This window comes from Chaetomium fimeti, assembly GCF_033439085.1.
Source record: "Chaetomium fimeti strain CBS 168.71 chromosome Unknown B0H64scaffold_5, whole genome shotgun sequence".
Lineage (NCBI taxonomy): Eukaryota > Fungi > Ascomycota > Sordariomycetes > Sordariales > Chaetomiaceae > Chaetomium > Chaetomium fimeti.
This window is the reverse complement of record NW_026944333.1, coordinates 1,116,776-1,143,539: the sequence shown is the minus strand read 5'-3', so window position 1 is coordinate 1,143,539 and position 26,764 is coordinate 1,116,776. Positions and strand designations below refer to the sequence as shown.

At 55.5% G+C, this 26,764-nt stretch overlaps 9 protein-coding genes across 9 annotated transcripts; 6 read left to right on the top strand and 3 right to left on the bottom strand.

The window, feature by feature from the left end:
- Window positions 1-177: 177 nt before the first annotated feature.
- Window positions 178-2,228, bottom strand: B0H64DRAFT_399797 (uncharacterized protein). The gene has a single exon (XM_062804029.1). The coding sequence runs from the start codon at window positions 2,125-2,127 to the stop codon at window positions 535-537; it is 1,593 nt and encodes a 530-aa protein (XP_062657662.1). The 5' UTR covers window positions 2,128-2,228; the 3' UTR covers window positions 178-534.
- Window positions 2,229-2,864: 636 nt separating this feature from the next.
- On the bottom strand, window positions 2,865-4,602 carry B0H64DRAFT_374970 (uncharacterized protein; the record flags this gene model as incomplete). The annotated part of the gene is made up of 3 exons (XM_062802385.1): window positions 2,865-4,004; window positions 4,074-4,198; window positions 4,251-4,602. 3 exons carry the CDS (start codon window positions 4,600-4,602, stop codon window positions 2,865-2,867), a joined length of 1,617 nt encoding a protein of 538 aa, XP_062657661.1.
- A 1,427-nt stretch (window positions 4,603-6,029) lies between these two features.
- On the top strand, window positions 6,030-6,750 carry B0H64DRAFT_399790 (uncharacterized protein). Its single transcript, XM_062804028.1, has 3 exons — window positions 6,030-6,319; window positions 6,377-6,464; window positions 6,527-6,750. Exons 1-3 carry the CDS (start codon window positions 6,276-6,278, stop codon window positions 6,650-6,652), a joined length of 258 nt encoding a protein of 85 aa, XP_062657660.1. The 5' UTR covers window positions 6,030-6,275; the 3' UTR covers window positions 6,653-6,750.
- Window positions 6,751-6,898: 148 nt separating this feature from the next.
- Window positions 6,899-8,233, bottom strand: B0H64DRAFT_324819 (uncharacterized protein; the record flags this gene model as incomplete). Its single annotated transcript, XM_062800667.1, has 5 exons — window positions 6,899-6,954; window positions 7,016-7,091; window positions 7,194-7,691; window positions 7,751-8,008; window positions 8,084-8,233. 5 exons carry the CDS (start codon window positions 8,231-8,233, stop codon window positions 6,899-6,901), a joined length of 1,038 nt encoding a protein of 345 aa, XP_062657659.1.
- Window positions 8,234-9,679: 1,446 nt separating this feature from the next.
- Window positions 9,680-12,856, top strand: B0H64DRAFT_425088 (uncharacterized protein; the record flags this gene model as incomplete). Its single annotated transcript, XM_062805671.1, has 5 exons — window positions 9,680-10,267; window positions 10,400-11,472; window positions 11,554-11,881; window positions 11,926-12,328; window positions 12,413-12,856. 5 exons carry the CDS (start codon window positions 9,680-9,682, stop codon window positions 12,481-12,483), a joined length of 2,463 nt encoding a protein of 820 aa, XP_062657658.1. The 3' UTR covers window positions 12,484-12,856.
- Window positions 12,857-12,922: 66 nt separating this feature from the next.
- B0H64DRAFT_462670 (major facilitator superfamily transporter) lies at window positions 12,923-15,082 on the top strand (the record flags this gene model as incomplete). Its single annotated transcript, XM_062807564.1, has 7 exons — window positions 12,923-13,120; window positions 13,213-13,346; window positions 13,421-13,544; window positions 13,599-13,805; window positions 13,864-14,223; window positions 14,282-14,652; window positions 14,727-15,082. The coding sequence occupies exons 1-7, from the start codon at window positions 12,987-12,989 to the stop codon at window positions 15,080-15,082; spliced, it is 1,686 nt and encodes a 561-aa protein (XP_062657657.1). The 5' UTR covers window positions 12,923-12,986.
- Window positions 15,083-16,275: 1,193 nt separating this feature from the next.
- Window positions 16,276-18,489, top strand: B0H64DRAFT_361413 (D-isomer specific 2-hydroxyacid dehydrogenase). Its single transcript, XM_062801731.1, has 3 exons — window positions 16,276-16,497; window positions 16,565-18,004; window positions 18,067-18,489. Exons 1-3 carry the CDS (start codon window positions 16,312-16,314, stop codon window positions 18,286-18,288), a joined length of 1,848 nt encoding a protein of 615 aa, XP_062657656.1. The 5' UTR covers window positions 16,276-16,311; the 3' UTR covers window positions 18,289-18,489.
- A 1,695-nt stretch (window positions 18,490-20,184) lies between these two features.
- Window positions 20,185-20,559, top strand: B0H64DRAFT_325604 (carbohydrate-binding module family 18 protein; the record flags this gene model as incomplete). Its single annotated transcript, XM_062800705.1, has 1 exon — window positions 20,185-20,559. The coding sequence occupies one exon, from the start codon at window positions 20,185-20,187 to the stop codon at window positions 20,557-20,559; it is 375 nt and encodes a 124-aa protein (XP_062657655.1).
- A 775-nt stretch (window positions 20,560-21,334) lies between these two features.
- On the top strand, window positions 21,335-26,761 carry B0H64DRAFT_399777 (uncharacterized protein). The gene is made up of 6 exons (XM_062804027.1): window positions 21,335-21,513; window positions 21,589-22,059; window positions 22,118-22,168; window positions 22,245-22,560; window positions 22,630-22,764; window positions 22,823-26,761. The coding sequence occupies exons 1-6, from the start codon at window positions 21,502-21,504 to the stop codon at window positions 26,581-26,583; spliced, it is 4,746 nt and encodes a 1,581-aa protein (XP_062657654.1). The 5' UTR covers window positions 21,335-21,501; the 3' UTR covers window positions 26,584-26,761.
- The last annotated feature ends 3 nt before the right edge of the window (window positions 26,762-26,764 follow it).

The following is a 26,764-nucleotide window of genomic DNA, read 5'->3' as shown; positions in this document are numbered from 1 at the left end:
CAGCCGTTCATGTTGCAGGTGGTGGAGTTATGGCCGAATGTCTACCCTGAAGAGGTGCTTGAAAGGGAAGTGTATAAGCCACTGCAGGACAGAAGAGGAGGTCAATATGGAGATTGAAGAACGCCAAAGGCTCCAGGATGAAAAGCGACAGGAGTAGCGTATGGTTTGGGAGAAGTTGCATCTTCTAGCGATAGAGGGCGCAGGTTCTTCCAATGTCGGCGATGAAGATGTAGAAGTGGCCGAGGGGACTCTTAAGGGCCGTAGAGAAGCCGCAGTCAGTCTGCTGGTGGCAAAGAGGGGGGGATTAGAGGCGAAAGGCTTAGGGTGAGGATGACGTGGAGGTCGAAACATAACGGGAAAAGTGAAGCTTCATTTGGAGAACCTTCGCAGGGTGGTCACTCCGATGGTTCAAGTATTTATGTCGTAGTTTTGTTTCCGTTCTCGTTCATCCTGTGTTTCCTATCCAACTCTTTCATATATGCAAAGCAACAAAACCCAGAACTTTTTATCCTATCCATCGCCTTCCCTTTCCCTCTACTCCCCCGCCACTCCCACCGTCGCCTCAACGTCGTACTCCACCTCCGTCCTAATTACATACTTTGCCCCCCTCCTCACGCCCGTCCCCTCATGCAACAGCGCCCCCCTCGCATCCCCATGCGGAAAAACCGCCACCCCGCCCATGACCGGCCGCACCGGATACGCATTCAACACCCCCTCCCTCGCGCTCGGCAAGAAAAACGTCGTCTCCCCGCCCTCGAACTCATCATTCAGATAGATCAAAAACGTGAACAAACTGCTCTGCTTCCCGCCCTCCGGCGACGCATCATACACATACGTATCGTCCTGCAAGATGCCACTCGGAGGCCAAGCCCCGTCGATATGCGCACGGTACTCCGCGCCGGGAACATAGCGATAGACGCGAAAGCGACGGTTGAGGCCGCGTGCCATCCGACCGTCGACGGTACGGGGCACGAACGGGGAGACGCGCGACCAGAGGGTGTCGTGGAAGGGCTGGTCGACGACCCAGTAAAAGTTGTGCGCGAGGACGGAGACGTCGCCGTCCTCGCGGAGGGGCGCGTCGGGCAGGAACGTGGCGGTCTCGCCGGCGGCGATGATGGCCTGGCATTCGGCGGGGGAAAGAACGCGCGTGGCGAGGGAGAGGTTGGGGACGACGGGGTGGTGGTGGTAGGTTATGGGTGGGGGGACGGATGACAAGGGAACGCCGCCGGGCTTGGTGGTGTAGAGGATGGCGTCGTGGTGGTTGGGGGGCTTGCGGAGGGGCCCGGGGGTGCTCTCGATGACGCGAAGAGATTCGTGGAGGTTAGGTGGGGCAGAGAGGAAGATGGAGCCGTCAAGGACGGAGGCATGGGTTTGGAGGGTCGGGGCGGAGGACAGGGGGCGGAGGTCCCAGGTTTCTTGGACGCAGATGGGCGTGGAGGGGTCGAAGTCGGCGGAGGGGTTGGTGTCGATGACACCGCAGACGCGGAGGACGCCGTCGAGGACGCTGATGAGTTCCTTGTCGCGGGCGGTGCGCCCAGTGGGGGTTTCGTCTTCGAGGGTGGAGACGCCGCTGATGACGTCGAGGTCGCGCACCCAGCGGCAGAGGGCGCCGAGCTTGGGCGATTCGCCGCGGATTCTCATCTCGGCGAGGAGGACCTTGGCGTCGGTGAATTTTCCATCGGCGAGAGCGGCGGTGATGCGGCCGGTCAAGTTAGAACTGGCTCCGGTGCTGTTGAGGCCGGTCGGACATGCTTGGCGGAAATCCCAGACGGCGACGCGGAGGTCTTTGCAGGCTCGGGATTTGAGCAGGGCGGGATGTTTTGCGAGCTCGGCGAGCGTCTCAGCCGCGATTTCTAGCTCCTCTGGTGAGACGACGGCGTGCACACTCGTGGGTTCGCCACCGTTTGGTTTGACGCCGTCATCGCTGCGGTCGTCGCCTTCGAGCGGCGGCGTGATCGGCTTGTTGGTCGTTTTGAATTGCTTGTTCGGCAGGTTGCCGGTCACGTCATTTTGCTTTCTCTTCTTGTTTTTGTTTTTCGACATGGTCGCGGTTGCCAGTTGTGGCTTGGTTGTCGTGAGATTGATTGTGGATTCTCGAATGTGGACAAGATCGGGCTCCGACCGCATAATCTAATTGGCCAGCTCGGTGGATCCCACAGCAAGCGGGGATGTGGCAGAAAAATAGCGCGGGGTTATGTGAGGTGAGGAAGGAAGGAACGTTGACGAGCTACCGGTTTTGTTGTAGATTAACGAGAGGATACCGCCTCCCCCGGATGCTTCGATCCAACCTCCATGGAACTTCATTCAGACAACTACAGTTGCCAAGCTTGCCCTCACCCCGATTTAATCATGCACCGTCTTTCTTGAGTTTGGGAGGGGAGCAGTGACTCGGACCTTGATTGTTTGGCGGTGCGCACGTCTCAACAGCTGCCTAAAACGTCATTGTTTACAATGCAGGACGTTCGATATCCGGAATGCCATATATGCGCCGCAGAGGTAATACCCCTGGCTCTTCAAGGACGCCAGGAGTGATATTGACGGCGCCTCCTGAGGCTCCATCGCACACCTACAGATCACGGGCACAAAGCTCCCCAACACATTCACGCCAGCGGTCGAATTGAGTTTCTCCATTCCGGTTGTCTGTGGGCAGAGTTCAAGGTATCCATCGCCAGGATGGAACAGAACGATGAATTACTAACTCCAAGCCAAATACTGTTGAGATGCATCCCAACATCCAAGTACTGAAAAAGCACGATATTCCATCCACCCCGACAACCGACTCCAGCCACCGTCCTGCGGATCCCGCCCGCGAGATCAGTGGCAACCCCCTGCCACCACACCGACCGGCCTTCCCATCAGTATCCCTATCCCTGCGTATCATTCGCCGCCGGACGACGACGCAACGGCCGGGTGCCGGGAGACGGCGAGCGGCGACGCGGGGCACTGCCTCCGGTGGTGTTGCCGGTATTCCCAGCCGCAGCGGGCCGGGGCGCAGCGGGGCGTTCGGGCAGGCGCGTCGTCGTTCCACCCGGGCCACCACCACCGGTGGTGCGGGCGGCGGATCCTCTGGACGCCGAGGTGGACGCGCCCGCGCCCCCGGGCCCCGAGCCTTGCCGGGCGGGAGGCGCTCGGCCGCCGCCGCCACCGCCACCACCGCCGCCACCGGAGCCGCGCGATGTCGATCCTTGAGCGGGGGGGTCTCGGGGAGCACGTGCGGGTGCGGCTGGCTCTCTGCCGGTGTTGGCGCGTCCGGCCGGTGCTGTTTGCCGTCCGCCTTGCGGGGCGGGAGTCCGGGCGGGCGCTCGTGATGGTGTTGAGGTTTGGACGGTCGGGGTTCTGCCACGCTGTTGTTGGGCTTGACCGGCGGCCCCGGAAGTCGCGGCTGGTCGCGGTCCTGATACTAGTGCGGGGACCTGGTCGGGCGGGGGCCTCCCTTTACGGAGGGCGTCCTCGCGGTCATTGATCTGTTGCTCGGAGAACGACCTGTTGTCTTTGTAGGATTCGTAACACCAGTTGAGCCAGTTCACAAATCGGGAACCGTGGCAGGTCTCGGGAAGCTTTTTGACGCACCCGGCGAGCTCCTTGCGCAGTTCCTCGGCGGTCGGGTACGTCAACCGACTCCCGGCCCCGTCGAAGTTGTAGCGCATAGCACTGAGGTGAAGCGTGACAGCAAGAAGGATACGATGAACGGTAGTCGTAGGCGAGGCAGTACCGGCCTGGCGGCGTAGTTCTACTGTCTTAATATCGTTAAATGGAGCAAAGTTAGTCGAGAGGTACCTGGTCCAGTCATCCCCAGGACCTTGAAGTGCCGTGAGCAATTTGCTCTGAGCCCTTTCACCAGTAGCCGGGGCCTCTATTGCCGCAAAGACCGGGCCCCAACCAGCTCGGGGGACTGCCTTATATTCGTCGGTTGCGAGAATAGTGTGGTTTGGAAGCGCGTAAGTGTTGGACCGACGCTCGGGCGGGAGGAAGTCGCGTAGAGGCTCCTCCCAGAAGAATGCCCCCTTTGCCATTTTTATAAGTTGGCGTAGTGTATAGCTTTTATTCAAGGTCGGCCCGGTCGACACGTGTACATGGCAGCCGCAGGTATTGTTGGTCCAGATGTCAAAGACTTTACCGATTGCCTTGAAAACCATATCTATCTCCTGTTGCCACTGTTTGGATACCGACATAGGGGGTGAGACGACCTCGATTCCCCCTATACTACCATTAGTCTCTCACAAGATTCAGAAAAGGCCAGGAATACATACACCACTTTCTGGGGTCGATGGGCAGTGTAAGCAGCCTTTCTTTCACGCTTAGGTCGATTTCGCAACTCCATCCATTGTCGGGGCCCAACGCGGCGTCGATAGCTTCCTTCGCAGCCCCGCAAACATACCGCCGTTGAAAGACAGCATCTATTTTGTGTTCTTCGTCATAATCGTTTTTCAGGTCAAAATCCCAAAGATTCCAATGTTCCGGTAGGGGAGTCTTGAGTCTTTGCTTTTCTCTGGTCAAAACTTCAAGCCGGGGTTTAATTTTGACAAACATCTCGATTTCGACGCCAAAAATGGGCAACCGAGGAGCCGGGGCAGCCCTGGCATTGCCAGTGCCGGCGCTCATTGTCGTAGGTTCCTGTGCGGGGAGGGAAGACTGGTTGGGGTGTCTTTTTGAGTTGTTGGATTGTCACGATGATGGCAAACAAGGGAGGTCGGGAGGATGTCTACCTTATTATAACCGCGTTTATATGAGCGAACATGCGGCTTTATAACGGTGTCACCGGCGACCATCGCCGGTGGAGTCAGCATTAAGTTACAACAATCTACAGACAGTATTGCGTAATTCTCCATGGCCCCCCGAATAGGTACCGACAAATGCCAAGCATCACCGCAGTCATGCTCGCAAGTGGTCCCTATTGAACGCCGTTTCGCAAAGCGTCGCGGCCCCAGGCTGGTGCATTTGCCATCGCAGTCCCCCCCCCAAACCGAAACCTTCCCGAGCTCGGACTTGAAGGTGAACTAAGAATTTATACGGCGGGACGTGGTATAGTAACCGTTATAGTTCGCAAAAAATAAGAGTGGTCGCTTGTCCGAAACGCCATCCGCTCGGACAGTCCCCTGTTGCCTAGAAAAATGATGAAGCGAAAGCTTACTGTGTACGGAGTACCGAGTTTCCGTTATCGCCAAGATGACGGGAAAACGCGCTGGCGTCAAGGTTGCCATCATTGGTCTCGGTCGGGTGCGAGCTAGGCAACCGTGTAGCCCGTGTCGCAGCCCGCTCGCGGCACGGTACAACGGGGTGGTATGTACCTAGGTGGTTTAAGGGGCGGCATAAATGGGCCACGGTAAGTAAGGTACCCGTAGTTTGGGGTAAGCACTTGCACACCTAGTAGGCACATGGCACCGGCCGCGCAAATGACAACGGGAATTGTTTAAAGTGCAGCGACGGCAACATGTAGTCCATCGCGCCCGACCACCAGTGCTACCTACGGAAATTTCACCGACATCCCCATGGCCCAAAAAGGCACCGGATGGAAGTTGGAACACAGCATTGCACAGAGATTCCACCGTAAGTGGGCTGTACATCACCGTCGCGGGGCCGGTCCCGCGTTACGCCAGGGACTGATGAGAACTTGAAGTTGTTCATGACGAGTATCAAGGAGGTATATTGGGGTGAGCTGCTGAGCATTTACGAGCACTCACTGGGACCTCGATAACCCGATTCTCTAAGGGCAAAAATACCATCATTGATAGGACAACACTCGACTGTTCTGACAAGTCGCCGCCACCATGTTCCCCGATTCAGAAGCGCAAGAGTGGACCAGCGCAAGCCGCTGACGTTCCGCTCCCCGTTGTGGCTCCCGGCTTGGCGCCGGTTGATGCGCCGGGGTCGGGATATCCGGAGCTACATCTCCGGTTAGGGCAGAACGGGGCCGCTCTTAGGCGGGCAACCGAGGTCTCTACGGGGGGGAGACAGATGGCTGTGGCATTGGATTGGTGGATCTTGGGTATGTTGATGTCATCTATGGATAGTCACCAAGTGGAAGTAAGGTACTAGGTAGTTCTAGGTCCGAATCGACAAAGGTTGAAGATCCCCGGCTTCGATGGGTCCAAAAAGCATCTCTGCTAGGTATCCATTGACATCATCATTCAAGATCATGACGAACTGCCGTCATTGACCAGGTATTTGGTACCCCTACACAAGCATTTAAGGGTCCAGCCCGTCAATCCAAAACAAACTTTGTCTGCATCAAACTAAACTGGCTCCATTAAACACACAAAAACAAATTCCCCATCATGTCAGGCACCCAGAACACCAACCCCGGCAATTTTGCCAACCGGTATGTCCCCCATATCCCCTTGGTATGCGCCTATGTTACTGATCCCTTGCCTGCTAGCCCCAAGGAAGAGGTGCGCGACATCGCCTCCAAGGGTGGCCAGTCGAGTCACTCTGGCGGTTTCGCCAGCATGGACCCCGACAAGCAGGTATGACCACACATAGTGTTTTCCACCTTGCTTATGAATTGTTAACTAACGTTATCACGCAGCGCAACATCGCTTCTCAGGGTGGCCAGGCTTCGTCCGGCAGTTTCGAGCCCGGCAGCGAGCGTGCCCGTGAGGCAGGCCGAAAGGGCGGCTCCCGCACCGGCACCGGTAGTGACGACGCCGAGTAGCCAATACGAAGCCGACGGTGATCAGGGGTTTGCTGCACATGTACGATAGTTGGATAGCGGATAGTCAAATCAATATTTACTGGCGGTAGCGTTTTCAAGCTCGTGTATATCGCTTGCGTTGTCAATTCAGTTTAGACTCACCCCTCGTTACCCAGCGGTACCAAGTCCGGGCCCGATTCATCAGCCAACCATGCCGGTCACCATCCAGTCGTCCCTTCAGGCTTATCAGTTATCATCACTGGACAATTACACTTCACCGTGCCCATAATCAGCGTGGAATCCGCCTGGAAGCACGTCGAGCACTGTAAAGTACATGGTAAGCGACTATCACACCATGTGACGTAAAAAGACCTTGTCACTTACATCCATCAATATCCTCATCCACCACAACCTTTTGCGAGCAGCTATTCATAGCCTCGATCGACTGCAGCGTGGAATTCTAGTTTCGCAACCTGTCAGCCCATCCTTCCATCCATTCAAACTGGCCCCAACCCACAGCCACACAACGCCATGCAGGTAAATCGGTAGGGAGGCCACGCACCGACTCCTCCGCACAGTCGGTATCAAACCAGCACGGCGCATCCAACACCCTCTGCAGCGCATCCCCCTTCCACCCGAACACGTAATCCCCATGCGTCCCGTAGCCCGTCGCGTCGCCAAATGACCACACGAACGGACTGCTCCCGTCGGCCGGCCACTCCAGCTCGTTAAACCCCCTGGTATCCCACACCACCTCGTACATCACTTGTCCCACACGCACGGGGTGCGAGTCCGGGCACGGCCCGCCGCTCTCGAAGGTGCCCGTCGCCGGGTAGCTCATGTGCGCGCGGTGGTCGGGGCTGTCGAGGTTCTTGCCGTCCCAGCAGGTCGGGAAGCGCAGCGAGGTCATGATGCCCTCCGGGCAGGGCCGCGTCGGGAAGGCCATAGTTTCCGGGGCGCGGCTCGTCCATGTGTCCATGCACACGTAGGTTAGCTGGCGGGAGTGGGATGCGGCGGAGAGGGTGCGTGCGGTCAGGTCGCCGACGAACATGCGGAAGCCCTGGGTTGGGGTGGGTTAGTTATTTTGGGAGGGTTGGGGTGTGATAGGTTGGTATGTACCGGCTTGAATGCCTGGACCTTGGACTTTTGGCCCTGGTCGTAGATGGCATCCTGCATGTAGTAGATGGTGAGCCCGCCCCGGGCCGTCTCGAACTGGTTGTTGCCTAGCTGAGGCACCCGCTTGTAGCTGCCGTTCTGTGCTCGGAAATACAGGACCGCTGTCCAATAGTTGGAGAAGTCGTCGGCGAACTGGCAGGTTGTGCAACTCGACTCTGCCGGGAGGTCCCTGCTGGGATCCATCGTGGCGTTGAAGGCATCCTAAGGGAGAAAGTATCAGGGGCTTGTATGAACCAGGTAGTGGAAAGAGCCATGAATAGGAGGGAGTAGACCAACACCGCCGACAATTTGATGGACATGGCTCGAGGGGATTGACCCTGGGTTGACGAGAGGGTCCAGTCTCTCAACGACCAACTGAGAGCAGTGGAACCGGACTACCGCCCTGCTCTTTGCAGCCAGCAGCAAAGTAAGGAACGTAAGCCTCATCGTGTCTTGCTGGTGTCCGTAACGTCTTGAAGGCCAAACTATGGTAAGCCAAGAGGAGCTGGAGGGACTTGAACAGGGGAGAAAAGGGCAGAGACACCGTTAACCTCCTGGTTCAGGCCGACCCGGAAATACCGGTCCTGAATATACGTTGACCAAGGTGATGTAAAGTCCATGCGCTCGTGATAGGTTAGGACACATATTAACGACATTTGGAGTAGATTAAGAAAGCGAAGGTGGGGGTCACGGTAGACTAGTAGAACGAGGAATCTCCCACTGCCGATGCAACCACGCCGACGTCGTGCCACCAAATGACGGGTAAGTATTAACGGATGAAGACCTGCAGTGCCGTGTATGTTCGGGTGTATAAGTAGCTACAAAAACAAGTTCAGGCCTCAACCCATCCATGTGCGTTTTCTGTTGATGTAAACCGTCAACATATTAGAGAATAGTAGCCCACGTATTTCACCTCAACACAATGCGCGGCGCTACAACTCTTCTGACCGTTTTGCTGGGGATTCATGGCGCCGTTGCTGCGGAAGGCAGCCAGTGCCCCGATACCGAGCTTGCATGCCACGATATCATGAATTCAAGCCAGTGTATAGCACAGGTGGCTCTTAATGCACAGGAGCCAGTGAGCAAAGAAGCAATGATCAAGTGTGTGGAGCATGAAGGCACAGCGAGCGACCTACCAGGAGCAGTAAAGGTAAGTGTACGAAACTTGAGCCATGGACTGCTTGGTACCAGTAGAGGTTAACAAGTCGTGAAATAGTATTGTCGATGCCCAGGCTGCCATACGCAACCGATCAACGCCGTGATTTCGGAACTATTCCCACCACCATGCGCGTAGCCGGGCTTGACGTCGGCCAAGAGGAAAGCTTTGGGGCGGGGTTTCTGAATACACGGTCGCTGCGTCTGTCAAAAAGAAGACGGCGGGAACCGGATCGGAGGAAGAAGAGAGGAGTTGTGCATTAACAGCGACGCCTGGCTCCCGGAAGAGAGTAGAATGATCTCGAATGTTGTTGATAGCACATACCTATCGAGCGTTTAGTACTATTAGTTATAGCCATCGACGGACATAGTATTCTGGATTCCAAGTTGCCTGTGACTCTCCAGGGAATCCCACACACCATCCGTTTTCCAACAGACCATTTCTCTTACTCAGAAAACGCGGCATCATCAATTCTTGGAACAGCACCAGCTCTGAAGCTGTGCCCCGTGCTCACCCCGTCACTTTGAAACACCCGAAGTTATGCGAACCCCCGACCCGGAGCGTGCGACAGCAGTGTTCAGCCGCGAGCGGCTGCAACTCGAAGCTTTCAATGCAGAGTCCTACTTGTCGATCATGGCGTCTCCCTCCAACTGTTGCTCCAAAATCCAATTGCTCCTGCAATGCTCACATGGTTTCTCAAAACACGAACCTCTAGCAAATAACACGCTCCCGCCGCGATGCCGAACTATGAACCCACCCCACGACGTTTCTCTACGGTCTCTGTCCCTCGCTCCTCGTCGCGGAAAAATAGCGTTGACGCCACTATCCACCCAGCCGTGGGTTACAATTCGACACTGCACGATCATCCTCCCGTTGACCTCGCAGACGCTCTTCAGCACCTACAACATGTTGAGCTCGAGAGTGAACAAGAACGAGGACGAACGAGACAAAGCGGCGGTGACAATGCGAGGAGAACGATCCCGAGCCACAATGGGTTGCCCACGTCGCTGTCTGCCCAAAGAGAGAGTAGCGCCAGTACCCGGGAACGGATCGCTGTCTGGGAAGCACGGAGCCGCAGCCAAAGCAAGAGTAGAAGCAAGAGTAGGGGGGGAGACGCTGGATCAAAACATCGGATCAGCGTGGTCCCTGAAGTTCCCGACTTGGCCTTGGCTTTCAGTGCTTTCAGGCCGCAGGAGGCCACGCCCGGGGATGGAACGCTGGCCACGGGGCAATTCGGGATGGAGAGCAATCCCGACAGCTGTACAGAGGACGGGTCCAGACCTAACAAAGGGCAGGAAGAAGTGAGCACAACTGTAGTTGAAGCAGTTCTACCGGCCAAAACGGTAGAAGTAGGGCTACAAATTGCGTCGCCGGGCCATATGCACACCAGTGATGGGGCTCATGGCGGGCTTGTGGCAAGGGGAGACCTTCCAGAGATCGCCAACATGGAAAGTGAGCGACCGCAAACCCCGGTTTACCATTCTGGAGAAACGGCGATGCCGCCAACGCCGGAGACGACACCGAAGCTGTCTTCATCGACGAGAAATATCCACCACCGCATGCCAACAACAAAGAAACCAACGGAGGGAAATGAAGGCCTTAGTGAAAGCACTGCACCTGCAACGCCACCACGAAAATCGAATCCCACGACCATGATTATGCCTCTGACCCCAGAGGCAACCCCTGAACGAGAGGGAAATAGTTTGCGTGGGAGAAGCCAAGCCAGGTCTTATCCTTTGGAAGCGGAGGGTCCTTTGCCAAGCAGGTCTGTTGGATACATGGCAGTATATCAACCAGAGACCTCTCGATCCCCGGTTCGCATGGATGATGGAACCGTCACCCAACTTCACCCACGGTACCATCTGCCTTCAGATCTGTTGTACGACGAATCACCGCAACACAACGCGCCCCAGGCCCATACTGCCGTGTCACAAGGGCCAGTCAGGCAAGCGGATGCGCCACTCGACCAAGCCGTTCCTGGACCGGAAATGGAGTCCAGGTATCACAATGTATGGCGCATTAACTCATACCAACCTGACTTCCCACTCCCCGACCGGCCATCCAACTACGTGGACATCCATACCTTGAGTCAAGAACGCTTTGAGGGGAACCCACTGCAACAGGTGCCTCGAGGACAGCTACCTGCGGAGCCGAGGAATCCCGACGGCGCTGGTTTGGAGTCCTACCCCTTTCCTCGACTACGCGAGTCCGGCGGCAGAGACTGGGTCGTCGATATTCCACCCTCGCCCTCAACAGCCTACTTTGCCGGGGATCAGGGCATTCGACCGCCACAGAGCCCGAGCAGGAGCAGGGGAAGGGAGCAGTACACGGCCCGGAACGAGGTACGGCGCCATGAGTGGGACGCGCCGTCGGTAATAGAAAGAGCCCTCCACGCGGCGTCCGTGAGTATGATCCAAGGGTTGAACGTGCCGGTGGGAGTGTACAGAGGGTTGCGCGACATGTACTATCCTGCTCCGAGTCGCCCCGACATCGTCAAAGCTTACCCCATACGACCGCGTCTTCCAATACGGTAAGCCAGTCTCGTCCTGACTCCACAAAGACGTCGCTGTTGGTATCGTTAGACCGAGTAAAGTACTTACCACGGAAACAGTATCTTCTTCCCCTGTCACCACGACCTCACCTCTCCAGCGCTGCTCCCTACGCTCCTCACCATCCACGGCGGCGCTTTCACCGTCGGCACGCCGGCGGACGACGACCCCTGGAACCGCACTTTCGCCGACTCCTACACGGTCCTCGTCATCGCCCTCAACTACGCCAAAGCGCCCTGGGCCGCCTTCCCCGCCCCCCTCCTCGACACCGAAGCGCTCTACCACGCCATCCTCAACGACGAGTCCCTCCCCATCGACCGCATGCGCGTGGCCCTGGCCGGCTTCGACGCGGGCGCCAACCTGGCCCTCGCCCTCTCGCAACTCCCCTCGGTGCGTTCCGGCACCGACCCCAACCCACCCCCCTCCGCACCCAGCCACCCCAACCACCCCAACCACCACCCCAACCCCTACCCAGCAGCACCCCGCTCCAACCCCCCACCCACCGCCATCATCTCCATAACGGGCATCCTCGACTTCACCACCCCGCCGCACCAAAAACTGGCCACCCGCCCCTACAAGCCCACCCTCCGCGGCCCGCGCGGCTGGGGCCCCGCGCTCGACTGGATGGCGCGCGTGCTGCTGCCGTCGGGCGCGTGGAGCTACATCCCCTACGGGCACGACGCGGCCGACGCGCTGGTGTCGCCCGGGTGGGCGGCGCGCGGGGACCTGCCGCCGCACGTCTTTGTGGTGGCGGCGGAGTTGGATTGTCTGGCCATGGAGAGCTGGGTGGCGGCGTGTCGGTGGGGAGGGAGGGTTGTGCCGGGCGCTGGGGAGAGGGTGGGTAGGGAGGGGGTTGCGGTGTGGAGGGGTTGTTTGGATGATGAGCGGGCCGGGGATGGGGGCAGGTTTGCGTGGTGTGAGGATTGGGGCGGGGCGGGAGGGGGGGGGAGTACGAGGTGGTTGTTGGTGCCGGATGTGGTGCATGGGTTTGATTCGGTCGCGTGGAGGAATAAGTATCTGTGGGGGGATGAGGTGGCGAGGATGGATGCCGAGATGAAGACGGTTGCGTATCAGCGGGAGGTGGCCGAGTGGCTTTGGGGGGTTGTTTGGCAGGGAGGGGGAAATTGAGGAAGGGAGGGACGGCCGGGGTTGGGATCCTGGGTGAAGATGGGGCTCGAGGAGGATGGCAATGAGTGCAACAATGGGCCCAGATGTAATAATTCATTTTTACCTGTCAACATCAAAGTTGGGATGTATTTCCCGTCGAGGGGGGGGGGTTGATTCACTCAGCGTCGCAGCGGAGACGGCTTTGGTATCGGAAAATGAAATTACATCGAGTGCTCAGCCACACAACGTCGTAATCGGGGGCCGCTGTTGGCGAACCATGGCCGTTGGTAATTAATGACAGCTGTCACCTTTCACGAATTCTGAATTTTAAAAGACCGCTGATATCTGACAACCGTCTATTAATTCTCACGACGGATCAAACACCGGAATGGCGACCACCTCAAAAACCGAAACAGCGGCCGTCGCTGACCCGGAGTTAATCAGACCGGACGACAATGATGGGGGCCAGACCCAGCCGAAAGTTTATCCAATGGGGTGGAGGTTGCATGCACTCACGGCCGGGTAAGCACTCTGACACAACTCTCCTCCTCCTTCCAGCTTACCTCCGTCTGATAGAGCCGCTGACCAAACATTCCTGATCCTTCCAAATTAAGCCTTTGTATCAGCATGCTCCTTTCCACACTAGAAACCACCATCGTCAGCACGTCATTGGTCTCCATGGCCAACGACCTTCAGGGGTTTGGGCAAGCCGGCTGGGTGGTCACGGCATACTTCCTGACTTACACTGGTCAGACTTACCATAGCATGCTTGAAGCGGAATCCACAAGCTGGGAACTAACACGGATGTGCTACCCTGTACAGGTTTCCTCGTCATTTATGCCAAGCTCAGCGATATCTTCGGCACCAAACTATTGCTCCTCTGTGCCATAGCATTATTCACCGTGTTTTCGCTGGCATGCGGTGCCTCCAGCACCATGTTACAGCTGTACGAACTACCACTAGCTATACATGTTGTAACAATCCTTACTCACAGTTGCAGTATTGTCTTCCGAGCGTTCCAAGGCATGGGTGGTTCCGGCATTTACTCCCTTGTCACCGTCATGACGCCCCTCATGGTCCCACCGGCGAAGTACCCGACCTACATCGCCATCATCTCCTCCGTGTTTGCCATCTCTAGCGTACTGGGCCCGCTGCTCGGCGGAGCCATCTCCGACCACACCACCTGGAGATGGGTCTTCTGGCTCAAGTGCGTCCCCCAAGTGCGGTCGTGATTAGGTGCCGTGCTAACATGCCCGCTCCTACAGCGGCCCTGGTGGGGCCCTGGCCATTACCCTTCTTAGTATCTCGATCCCTTTCAGTTTCCCGTACCCCGGCCCCGCCCGCTTTCTCAGCACGCTTGTTTCGGAGAAGGCCTGGAAACGGATAGATTATCTCGGAGCATTCTCCTCCCTGGCGGCCTCCGTGCTGCTTGTCTTCGCCTTGGAGCAGGCCGGTGTGGAGTACCCATGGGGCAGTGCGCCCATCATCGTGTGTTTCGTGCTTTCCGGCATTTTCTGGATCGTGTTCATTGGGTGGGAGAGGGGCCTGTCCAGGAAAACGACCAGTTGCGAGCCCATGTTTCCATGGAGGCTTGCTTGCAATAGGTTTGTTCTGGGCTTACTTCTGTGAGTGGCAGAGACGGATTCTTTGCGACGTGTCCTGTTTGCTAATTTACCTTGGTAGAAACGCGTTCCTGACAGGGTTCCCCTTTATGGCGGCGATTATCACGATCCCTCAACGATTCCAAGTCGTTAATGGAACAGGTGCCGTGGATGCTGGCATCCGCATGCTGCCGCTTCTACTTTCCTCTCCCATTGCGACAATCCTGGCGAGCTTGCTACTGTCAAAGCTGAGGCTTCCTCCGCTCTATGTCCTTCTTGGTGGTTGTGGTCTCCAAACTCTTGGGGTCGGCTTGTTCAGCTCGCTCGATTCTTTCAACCTTGAGGTGCCGTCGTTCCAATACGGATACCAAGTTATTATGGGTTGTGGGTTCGGTCTCAATCTCAGCACCGTGTTGATGATGGTGCCGTTGGTGGTGACACAGAAAGACATGCGTGAGAAACCAGATCCCCTTTCACAGCGGTCACTGCCGCACTTGTATAATCGTATTCTTGCTGACTTTGGCCAGCTGTCACGATGGGTGCTGCAACCCAAATACGAGTCCTCGGTGGCACGATCGGGCTAGCGATTTGCTCCGCTTTGTTAAGCAATCACGTTGCGCGTGAAACTTCAGAATTACTCTCCCCAGGGCAGCAAGCCGCGCTTCTTGAGTCCTCCCAGAGCATCCTGGGCCTACCGTTGGAGCTACAAATACAGGTGAGGCAGGTCTATGCCATGGGATACAGTCAACAGATGAGGGTTATGCTTTATTTATGCATCGCCTCGCTCGTTTCCTTAGCCCTTCTTGCCGAATGGCCTCTCAGGCGGTTGCGGATGACGGAGGATGGAGAAATTGCCGCCCCAGCGAATAAGTCAGAATCATAAATGGCGGCGTCGTAGCATACCTCGGTGCCCAAGGTACCTCTTGATTGAACATGGTGGTGGAGTAAAGAGCTACGCCTTCATGATCAAGAGCGAACAACCAACGGTCCAAAACCAAATCCGTCTGGTTTCCAGTTTGCTTAACGGTTAGTTGTATTGGTAATGCTCAATGAGCCGTAGTTCCATCATTCCGTCTCATTTCAGCCCTACAACTCAGCGTTCTGTCTCCGCAATCCCGCCGTCAGCATGATTTTTGTCTTTTATTAACAGCGCCGGACGCGTATTGGGTCACGGCCACGGCGTGGTGGTCGCTTTTCTCGGGGCCGGACCCAAGAGAAAGTCCCACGAGGTCTTAACTTTTTCTCCGGTATTGCCGCGTTGGCAGATATGAATTGAAAGTTAGGCAAAACACTTGGTTTGGCTGCCACGTTTCGGCCAGGGTGGATAGTTGGCGTGGATGTCCAAAATTGGGTGCAAGCTGCTTGGGACGCTTGGCAGAGGGCCAGTCAGTTGGCCTTCCAAATCAGTTTGCGACAAGGAGGAAGCGGCGTTCACAACATGAGCCTCCGCACCTCGCCGCACACCCCCTTGGCCGTATCCACAAGGGGACAAAAAGACAGACTGACGTTAGTAATCCGTGAGGAGGGCTGGCCAAACATTTATGTCAGCCCAAGAAAAAGGAGTGCCTCTTCGGGTTATACGTCCGTAGACACGTGGGAGGCGGGGGAGGAGCTTGAGACGACCAAGAAAGACGCACCGAGGACAGAAACAGGCATGCCAATGTGTGGTGACCTTTCCAGAGACCTTCACTCACCCGATGGGGCAAGAGAAAGGCCCCAATGCGGCACTTGACCCCTGCCTAGCAGACTGCCTCTTCTGTAATTACCTGTGTAAGCCGTGAAACGCGTAAATATTCCACACACACACATCCCCCTTTCCCACGCATCCATCCCCCCCTGCCCTCAAATTTGGCTGTCCACATCAAGTTGTGTTTCAACCTCTGAAACGACGTCTAAGATAGGGAACGATAAAAAGGCCTCGACTTCCTTCCAGCCGGGTGCGGCGACCATCAGACCCCATAGTTTCACGGTCATTTTCACGCCGATCAAGCCGGAGGCGGAGAAGCTTTTGGCCTCCCGTCTATCTGCCTCTCGGCTGGCTGTACTGATACTTAATCAACACCAAGAGCCCACAATGGCAACTGTCGTAGAACGAAACTCACTGAATCCAAAATGGCCCAATCCCACGTACCAAGTTTGACGGAAAGTGCTGTCCGGGTGGACCCCCGGGACTCGAGGGAATACGCCGGTAACCAGGAAGACTCTCCCTTGTACGACATGTGCGATAATCCGGCACAGCATGGCAATGTGCGGTACTTTGACCACGAGATGGTTGTCGTAGATGACGCCAACGCCAAGGTAAAGCCCCCATCTTCCACCAGAGAGAAACAGGGAGGAGACAATGGCTAACGGGATCATCCCCCAGTCCCCTGACCATATCATCCTTATGCCACGGGATACCTCAATCAAGGAAATCGCCAACTTGACGACCGAACACTTGCCTTTACTATATCGATTCCGACATCAGTCCCAGGTCGAAATCAACCGTATGATAACCGAGGATCCCAGCAGACTCCCACTGTTCATGAGCGGCTTTCACACCATACCCAGCTTATTTCCGCTTCACTGCCATGTGCAGGACTGGTCACTCAGCACTGACAAAATGTTCAACCCTAGACACTGGAAGGTGCCCTTCTCAAACATGTTCATCTCGTTGGATCATGTCATTGAAGAAGTAGAACGGACCGGAAGGATGTCGGTGGATACGGAGGCTTACCGACGTGACTGGCAAACGAAACCAATCCGCTGCCCGGTGTGTCCCGGCCCCCAACGCCAATGGGAGACCGATATCACCGCGCTGTCCGACCATTGGCGGGACCACGTCGAGGAATGGAAGACCACCAAGACTCTCCCACCCAACGTGTCGCCGGCTAGGCAGTGGGAGCCAAACTATCCCGTTATCTTGACCACCCGAAGACGCACAGGGTTTCGCATCGGTGTTACTGACGAGCTGGATCATCTCAAGAGGGATTTCCCGGGACTCGAGATTTATTGTTATTATACCGATGAATGGCCATCAATACCCAAGTACGTGCTTGATAAGACAACCATCTTTCTCTCGACCATCGAGCTACCACCGAACGAATACGCCCTCCCGCGGCTTGAATGGATTCACCTCGCGTCTTCGGGGCTGGACCTCCTCAACAACAGCCCATACAACCACCGCCCCGACCTCCGAGTGACATCGAGTACGGGTTCCGGCTCCGCTGCCCTGGCCGAGTTCGCGTTGATGAACACGATGATCCTGAGCCGGAACATTCCCACGGCACTACAAAACCAAGCCAAGCACCAATGGGCGCCCCAACCACTGATGGGATACCGAACTGTCAGCCAACTATCCGTAGGTATCCTAGGTTTTGGATCCATCGGCCAGCAAGTGGCGGAGCGTTTTCTTGCGCTGGGAAGCAAGGTCACCGCCATGAACCCGAAAGGCCTCCCCCAATCCTCGGCAACGCCCGGGTCACGGTTGAGCGAGGTCAAACTCCTGAGGGCCGATGGCAAGGACGCTCTGCGTGCGTTCCTCCGCAACCAGGACGTCCTCATCCTTGCTGCTCCGCTGACTCCCGAAACGGCTGGCCTCATCAGCAGGCAGGAGCTGGAGTCGCTCCCCCGGAACGCCATCATCGTCAATATCGCACGCGGGCCTCTACTAGACGAGCAGGCCTTGGCGGAATATCTCCAAAACGGACATCTGGGAGGCGCCGCCCTGGATGTCGTGAGCGAGGAGCCCCTGAATGCCAGGTCACCGCTGTGGGATTTACCAAACGTCATCATCACGCCACACATCGCGGCCATGCACAATAAGGTTTGCTCTTCCCCTTTCTCTCGGCACTCAAAGTGGCAAACTTCCTAACCCCCCATATCTAGTACAACGATAACATGATCCAAATCTTCGAGCAAAACCTGCGCGCCCATCTCGCGCACAAGCCGATGAGGAACGTAGCCCAACTCCCGGTTCCAGCTCCGCCATCCGCAACCCCAACACCACTCAAAACAATCACCCAGGCGCCGTACCTCAAGTCGACCGCGACCCGTTCCCCAAAGGTGGTGTATGCCGTCCGGGAGCGGGACGCTGGTCGCGACAGGTAAGGTACCGTGGCGGGAAAATGCAGGGGGCAACTACCTATGTTTAGGTGCGTAAGGTAACCTTGGCAGCAACAATGGTCTTGGTCGTGCAGCCTACAGGCAGCGATGGTGACAACATGAAATCAATGGGTGGCCGAGTTTGGGTGGGGAGGCCCGAGGGACTGGGAGACGCCTGGAGCACTTCCACTCCCTGGGGTTGGCCACAGAAAAAAAGAAAAAGGAGGGGGGGTTGTAGCTGTAGCTGTTGCTCAGCTTCGGCTGGGGGGGTATTGTTGCATTCCAGGGAGAACTTGAAAATACGGTAGCTTGTAGTACCTACCTAGCTGGTTAATTTCAGGGGCAACAAAGTCACCGCTTGTGCAGTCCCCTATCCACGTGAGGAACGGTGGTTCTTTTAGCATGGCAGGGTTCAATATTAACAGATACGACATTTACACGACTCGACTTATTACAGTGCTTAACCCGGGCTTGTAAATGCTTGTGAACATACTTGGTGTTGGGATGGGACGACGGCGATGGTGAGATCGGCAATGTGCCTCGCTGTGGTGGGTGCGTGGAGTGGACATGAAATCGTTGTGTTTCGACAAGCGAAAATGGCCGTAACACAGATTTCAGGCAGCTCTCGTTCTGACAAATACTAGTATGCGTACCTACTTATTGAGTCGCTTACTTAGGTTGCCGAGGCTCGGACCGGCTGCGGCGTACGGCATAGCGAGGCACAATACATACGGGTATTCGGTACTTTCAAGGCGGATGTCAGCTTCTGAAAATTGAAGCCATTCTGGGATGTGAACCCCCACTTGGGAAGAGGTCTAAAACTCGCGGGACTTCTCCCTCTTGGAGATAGACATTGGTGCCTGCTTGGAAAAAGAAAGTGACCTGATATTTGTCTTTGGTGGCACACCAGCCCAAGTGAATAATCGGAGATAACGCACGACATGCTGTTCTGGGAATAAGTCTACGAGCCTACCTAGGTACCTTAGGTAGGTATGTACCTCCCGGACGTATCGGAATGTTGCGCGCGTCGAAGGGCCCAACCCCCGGGTCCCCGGTGATATCCTTGGATATGGGGTTGCAAAGGAGAAGCTGAGATTGAATAGGGGCGTAGTTGGACATAGCCATGGAAATCACAGTCCGTTTCTCGGGTGGAGATAAATGTGAAGGACAAAAGGCAGCCAAGTTCTTTAGCTTTACTAAAGTACTCTCCATGGGACCAGGAAGCTACCCCCCCAAATCAGGTAGGCAGTGTTGTTGTAAGTTTCCCAACTGCTTTTCTGTTCTGTGCTGTCGTCTCCCACAACATTGAAGACAAGGGTGAAACAGTCAACCATATGGTTTTGACGAATCCAATCCACCTCGGCCATTCCTTTCGCTGGTTCTGATAGTTGAACTTGATAATAAAACGAAACTACACGGGGCACCAATTGCCAGCTTCCTAGGATCCATGCAGTGAACTGTTGCATTTGAATCAACGCCCGGACCCGTTGCGGCTAATATACACCCATATGATCTGTACGACCCAGATCCCAGATCGATAAACAGCGGAGAACTCGGATTTATATTACCTGCAGCTATAATGGACCGCCTTTCACGAACTTGGAGCGATGAGAGCAGATCGCAATCCACAAGCGCGGGTAAATATAGATCTCGCTCATCCGTCTGGAGCGGAAGAGCCTCCAACAATATTTGATTTTGCAAACTCCGGTACGCCGCGTCACCGTCCATATTGAATTGGCTCCTTTCCGGCAGTTCGTTCGGCCATAACCGGCCATGGTTATGATACAAAAACGTGGTGATCCCGAACCTTGGCGATCAGAGAATCCCTCCACGGCAACCACCCGGATCACCACCCAAGTCCTGCCACAACCCAACCCCTAGTAACCCACACGCCCAACAAAAATGCTCCCCCACCTAGCCACCCTCCTCCTCCTCCCGCTCGGCGCCCTCGCCGCCGCCGTGCACCCACACCCGCCCGCCCTGGCACGGCGCGAGGTCTCGCCCGACAACACGTGCGGCGAGGAGAACTCGGGCTACACGTGCCCCGGCGAGGCGGCCTGCTGCTCGCAGCACGGCTACTGCGGCTCCACAGACGCCTTCTGCCTGACCACGGCCCAGTGCCAGCCCGACTTCTCCAACTCGACCGACGCCTGCCACGAGCCCGTGCCCGGCGAGAGCGTCTCCATCGACGGCACCTGCGGCACCACCGAGGCGGGCACAGAAGGGTACCGCTGCCCGGGGAATGCCACGGTGACGAGCTGCTGTAGTGCGTCGTAAGTATTGCTCTGTTCTTCTACAGTGGACTGGGGTTTGTTGCTGACTGGGACGGGTAGCGGTTATTGTGGTACCACGGTGGATCATTGCTCTGCGGAGACTGGTTGCCAGCCTGAGTTTGGGAACTGCACCGAGGGCGAGCCAGCTGGCGATAAACGCAGTGTTAAGCGTAGTGTCTTGTTGTTTTAAGGTCGTTGAAGAGCACCTATGCAAGGCTTGAAACTGGCCTGGAACCATGGAAGATGGGGCACATGCGTGTGACCTAGACAGAGCATGAAAAACAACCAGTTGATCATTAAAACAACAAACGGCATGCCCACGGTTGAAGTGACTTTTCTTTTGTCCTCCTGCCTTCATACGCGCTTCAAAACCAGGAAGTATCCCTCCTACGCATGCCAACGCCTGTCCAACATCCGAGAACATTAGGTTAGCATCGATGCGGTCGCTCTTTCGGTACCTACCCTTCACTATCGCAAAGTTTAGGAGCCACGAATTCAGTGACGCTGACGCATAGGTACTTAAGCCAGGTCTGCTGACGGTACGGTGTACATACCTACCTCTATTTAGCAAGTTTGTAGGCTTTCAATATCGAGATATGTAAGTACCTAGGTAACTGGGATAGTATCATGAATAGCGAGAAAGAGTTGCCGATTAATGTATGCGGGCCCAAACCTCATGCCAGCTGGAAGATATAAATCGCGCTCCGAACTCTGCATGCAGCTGGCCGCCAGAGTTGCAGCCGACCCCACAAGTCACAACCAGCTCCCGATTCATCCATGCGGGGGGCTGACAGCGAGCCAAAACAAATCGTGAAGCCTTACAGGCTACTGGGCCAGTTGGGAGGGGAACTATGCAGACGCAAGTACCTCTAAGCGACGTTCTCTTCCTCCGCTAAAGTTTGCCGACGTCGGACGATCTCAATATCGAACGAGGCTCCCACTTAACATGGCGTTTCAAGTGCGTCTTGCTCCCCTTTAGGACTGCTGGTCTGGTACTGAAGCGAGGGTAAATTAACACAAAGTAAACATCCAGGACGCCAGCCGGTCGCCGGTGAATCCTGGACAAACGGCCGACGCCTCATCGGAGCTCCCACCTCACGCCGAACTACCAGCCCCGCCTCTGGGTTCTTCTTTCATCCGGAGAGGTTTGAAGAGCTTCAGCTTCAGCCGGAAGAAGACTGGGCCGGCAGAGCCCCAAGACACGTGGGGTCCCTTGGGTCTACGCGTGCTGCACTCACCGCCCAACCCCCTTATTGATGTGATCTTTGTCCATGGCCTACGGGGCGGATCAGTCAAGACATGGTGTAGTTCTGAAGACTTGCAGCTCTTTTGGCCGGAGGCTTGGCTGCCTCGAGAAACGCATCTTCAAGACGCTCGAATCCATTCGTTTGGTTACAACAGTGATTGGGGAAATACCACGGACACTTCTCTGGATTTGCAAGACTTCGGCCGGGCGCTTCTCGGCGAGATGTGGACTTCTCCCGTGCTCGTGAACGGGAAAGAGGTTCTGAACCCACAAGCCTTTATCCGCTGCTTCCTGGGAAAAGCTAACGATACGGCAGACACCCATCCTCCTTGTTGGGCATTCTATGGGCGGTTTGGTCATTAAAAAGGTACCCCCTTGTCTCGTTAAAGTCAAAGGAACTTCGTCAATAGGTACTACTGATATTGATTCTAACATGGCCCTAGGCCTACATTCTGGCACGGCAGAGTGATCGGACCCGTGAACTAGCTGGACGAATTCGTTGCATGTTCTTTTTAGCAACTCCTCATCACGGGAGCGATTACGCAAATCTTCTGAATAGTATCTTGCGGGCAAGCACTATTCTCAGCCCGAAGCAATATGTTGCAGACATCGCCCGTGATTCTGCTGCGATAACCCTCATCAACGACGAGTTCGAACCATACGTAGAGGATCTGCGCACTTGGTCCTTTTACGAAACGATCAAGACAAGAATCGGCGTCAATTACGGCATGGTCGTAGAGAAGAGCTCGGCGGTCATTGGTACGTACTTGGGCTAGGGACCGTGCCAGGTCATCTTCTTGCTTGGCTAAAACAACGCAACCTGTGTAGGGCACAAGAACGAAATCACTCACCCTGTAAATGCGGACCATAGGAACATCTGCAAATTCGACAGTCCTTCTCACCCAAACTATGTCTTAATCCGAAATTGCCTAGTTCATGCCGCCCAGAGTTTGCTTGGTGACGGTAAGACACAGGAATCCCTTACAGAACAGGCTGAGCTCACGGTTAACTCTTCTTCAAGCCCTCAAGCAGCGAGCAGATGAAATCAAGTTACAAATGACTGTCCTTGGCAACTTTTTGCAAACAACACACAGTTCTGAAGATGACCTCAATACCATCGAGTCAAAGAAAACGAAGGGATCATGCCACTGGTTAACTAGCTTGGATTCATTCAAGGACTGGCAGGCTCTGGAAAGTGAGCTTCCTGTATATCACTGGCTCACCGGCCAGGCAGGTGTAGGAAAGTCCGTCCTCACAACACACGTCATACGACATCTCCGGGGACAAGGTGTTGTTACCTGTTACTATTTCTTCCGGCATGGCCAAGAAGCTCGGCAAACAACCAGCAGCCTTCTTCGTGCTTTAGCGTTCCAGCTGGCTCTCCTACACCCGCCTGTTCGAGAGACTCTTTTCGCGATTCAAAAAGCCGGTGTTCGTCTCGACAAAGACGACGAGAGGGCGATCTGGCAAAAACTCTTTGCCAATGGCATTTTTCAGGTACCGATCTCAACAACTCAGTACTGGGTGATTGACGGACTTGATGAGTGTGTCGACTCGGAGAGGTTGTTACTCTTGCTGCAAACGCTCGCCTCCAACTTTTCCATTCGGATATTCTTCAGCTCTCGGCGGCTTCCGGACTTGGAAAAGCATGTAACGCGTTCGCAGTCTCCTGTTTACCGCCACCACATCACGAGGGAGCAGACTAAAGCGGACATCAAGCAATTTGTGGAGAACAACTCGGCCGAACTTCCGGTAGACCCGGAACGTAGGCCTGCCTTGACGGACAAGTTGGTGGACATGTCAAACGGCGCTTTTCTCTGGGCTGAATTGGCCCTTGATGCACTCAGAGGCGTGTTCGGCGAAGAAGAGATTGAGACGGTTCTCAGCGAATTGCCTACCGGCATGACTCCGCTCTATGGCCGCATTCTCGAATCCATGGGAAAGAACCGGCGACAGGTCAGAATCATCAAGGCCATACTCGAATGGACTGTTTGCGGCGTTCGTCCACTGAGCACAACCGAGTTACATGCGATCCTGGACTATGACCTAGGTTCCAAGGTTCTCAGCATGGAACGGGCCGTCGAGGAGCTATGTGGGCAGCTGTTGCAAATCAACAATGGCAGGGTTCAGATGATACACGCAACCGCTCGTGAGTTCTTGCTTGGAGAAACTTCGAATTTGGACTTTCGTGTCGATCAAGGCGCCACAAACGAACATTTGGCGACCGTGTGCCTGAAGTACCTCACCAGCGACGAGATGCGACCTCCTAGGCACCCGGCGTTACTCTCAAAGAGAGTCCCCAGGTCTGTCTTCGTGGACTATGCCTGCACTTACTTCTCGGAACACCTTGTTGCGTCTTCGTCCTCCTCGGATGAGCTGCTCCTGTTGGTGGACAAATTCCTCGGAAGAAATGTCCTATCCTGGGTCGAGTACATCGCAAGGGAAAGACAGGATCTCTACCATATCACCCGAGCATGCAAAAACATTCAGGGGTTCCTGGAACGACGGAAACCGGCACCCTTGCCACTCGAGGAGAGTTTTCGCAACGTCGATGAGTGGCGAACGGATCTCTCACGGATTGCCTTGAAGTTTGGCGACAACATTCTTCAGGACCCTCCGGCGGTGTACTTTCTTCTACCGTCGTTATGTCCCGCCAATTCAAGAATACACAAACAATTCGCACCGATCAACAGAGGATGGCGGCTCAGCGGGCTCAGCAACGCTTCTTGGGATGACTGCATCTGTTTCATGGACCATCGGCAATCCCGAGCAATGTCATTAGCAAGTTGCGACGGGTTGTTTGCGATTGGCTTCAAATCTGGAGTTGTTAGACTGTACCAGCAGTCAACCTACCAGGTGATTTCCTCTTTGAATCACGGAGAACCGGTCAAGATCTTGAAATTCAGCAATTCTTCTCATCTAGTAGCATCCGGTGGTTATCGACACCTTAAGATGTGGTCGGTCACCGGGGAGCTCCTTTGGTCTATCCCTCATGGAGACCCGTTGTCGGCCATCGCTTTCACGGAGGGAGACCAGTGGTTGGTAGTAGCCAACAAGCACAATACCATCATCACACTCGAGGTAAACGACGGAACGAGGAATCGGCATGATGAAGATGAGAATGCACAAGACCTGAACCTGAAGCCCAAGGAAGGTTCCTGGCAGATTGTGATCAGCGCCGACATATGCCCCAGGACCGAGCTCCTTACCGTTGCACGCCGAGGCCGTCCACCCGAAATATGGAGCATAGAAGCCGATACCATGATCACTACCTGTCACTTGGCCCGAGACAAGCCAAACGTCCCCATCATGTCCGCCTCACGGGTGCTCTTCAATCCAAACCGAGCTATCGAGCTCTTGGCGGTGTCATACCAGGACGGAGAGCTTGCAATTTTTGATACTTGGGCCGGCGGGGATCGAGAGGTGAAATCGCTGTCCGCTGACTCCCTGACACTCGCAGCGACCGCAGACGGAAGGACGCTAGCGAGCGGCGATGGCCGTGGCACGATCAAACTTTGGGATTTTGAAAGTCTCACGTTGCTCTACTGCATCAAATCTACAGACTACGAGGTCAGGACATTGGCTTTCAGCGGGGATGGGCTGCACTTGTACGACATCAGGGACACGAAAACGAAGATATGGGAGCCTGCTGTTCTCGTCCACAGGAGCATCCACGATCAAGATAGGTTCGGTGAATTGGCTCCGCCGCCCGCCCCGGCGGTGGGTCGACATCGTGAGGTCAATGATATTATGACAATACACGGACCACCAGACGCGGGATGTATTTTCGCCGGGATGGATGATGGCTCTGTCGTTTCATACGATTGGGAAACGGGCCACATGGTTTCCACACTTTACTCGCACCGCCGGTACACCTTCGTCACCAGCATCTCGTGGAACCCCTTCATGATAGCAAGCTCTGATGCTACCAACAAAATTGAAGTGCACAGCCTGGGCAAGTCGCTACCCGGCATTTGGTCTTCTGCCGGAAAACAGTTCGAGAAAGTTGCGGAAGGCAACCAAACGATACAAAAGCTCCTACTTCACCCCAGGGAATCCTGGCTGTTGGTTTTGCAGGCCCGCCGATCGATGACGGTCGATCTCCGAACGGGGCAGGAATATCCCATACCGGCACACACCGGTGACGACCACCGCGCGTGGGCATGGCTTTGTCAAACGCCGGATTCAACTCTCCTACTTGGGGCGCGTGCTTGCGAAGTCGACATCCGAATATTCGATAAGCCTGCTTCTCTTGACGATTGGCGCGACCGCAAATGGCATCCTACAAGCAGCGGAAAGGGGCTGGAACAACCGATCGACAAGATTGAGGTTGACAAGCAGCAGAAATATATCGCGATTCTGCTCGAGGCAGCAGGCCATGATTCACACGTCCCAAGGCTTTTAGTTTACGGGGCAACCTACATGGAGGACGAGACGGAGGGTGGAATACTCACATTCCCTGAAATCCTTTCTGTCCCGGCTCTAGCAATGAAGACATTTCTAGGGTTCTACGGAAGCCGAATCGTATATTTAGACCACCGCCTATGGATTCGGACCATCGACCTCTCCCGCGTGGTTACGAACACCGCCTTTGACGCGGTCCCATCTGAGCGGTACACCTTCATCCCCCCCGAGTACGTCAGTGGCAACAATGGCGTGGACGGCGCCGTGACGGGCATTGGTTCGGTTGTCTTCCCCAAGGACGGAGAGATGGTTGTCCTCAGGAATTTGTTCAAATGGCCATTCACTGCTGAACCGGCCAAGCTCCGCGCCAGCTTCTAGCTAATGTGAAAATATGGCCGCTCGTCAGCCCAAAACCGAACGACAGAGCTAGGGGCTACAAAATTGAGTATGAGATAGAAAGGCAGAAAACTCCCACCCCGGGCCCATGAGCTACAATAGTGATACACATAACGCCGCCTATACTGACCCTCTCGAGTAATTACCTACCTAAGTGAAGTAG

Coding starts and splice junctions, on each gene's coding strand:
- B0H64DRAFT_399797 (XM_062804029.1), bottom strand. CDS start 2,127: ATGCGGTCGGAGCCCGATCTTGTCCACATTCGAGAATCCACAATCAAT.
- B0H64DRAFT_399790 (XM_062804028.1), top strand. CDS start 6,276: ATGTCAGGCACCCAGAACACCAACCCCGGCAATTTTGCCAACCG. Junction 6,320..6,376: donor CCCGGCAATTTTGCCAACCG/GTATGTCCCCCA, acceptor CTTGCCTGCTAG/CCCCAAGGAAGAGGTGCGCG. Junction 6,465..6,526: donor GCATGGACCCCGACAAGCAG/GTATGACCACAC, acceptor GTTATCACGCAG/CGCAACATCGCTTCTCAGGG.
- B0H64DRAFT_361413 (XM_062801731.1), top strand. CDS start 16,312: ATGGCCCAATCCCACGTACCAAGTTTGACGGAAAGTGCTGTCCGGGTG. Junction 16,498..16,564: donor TAGATGACGCCAACGCCAAG/GTAAAGCCCCCA, acceptor ATCATCCCCCAG/TCCCCTGACCATATCATCCT. Junction 18,005..18,066: donor TCGCGGCCATGCACAATAAG/GTTTGCTCTTCC, acceptor CCCCATATCTAG/TACAACGATAACATGATCCA.
- B0H64DRAFT_399777 (XM_062804027.1), top strand. Junction 22,060..22,117: donor TGCTCGTGAACGGGAAAGAG/GTTCTGAACCCA, acceptor ACGATACGGCAG/ACACCCATCCTCCTTGTTGG. Junction 22,169..22,244: donor GCGGTTTGGTCATTAAAAAG/GTACCCCCTTGT, acceptor ACATGGCCCTAG/GCCTACATTCTGGCACGGCA.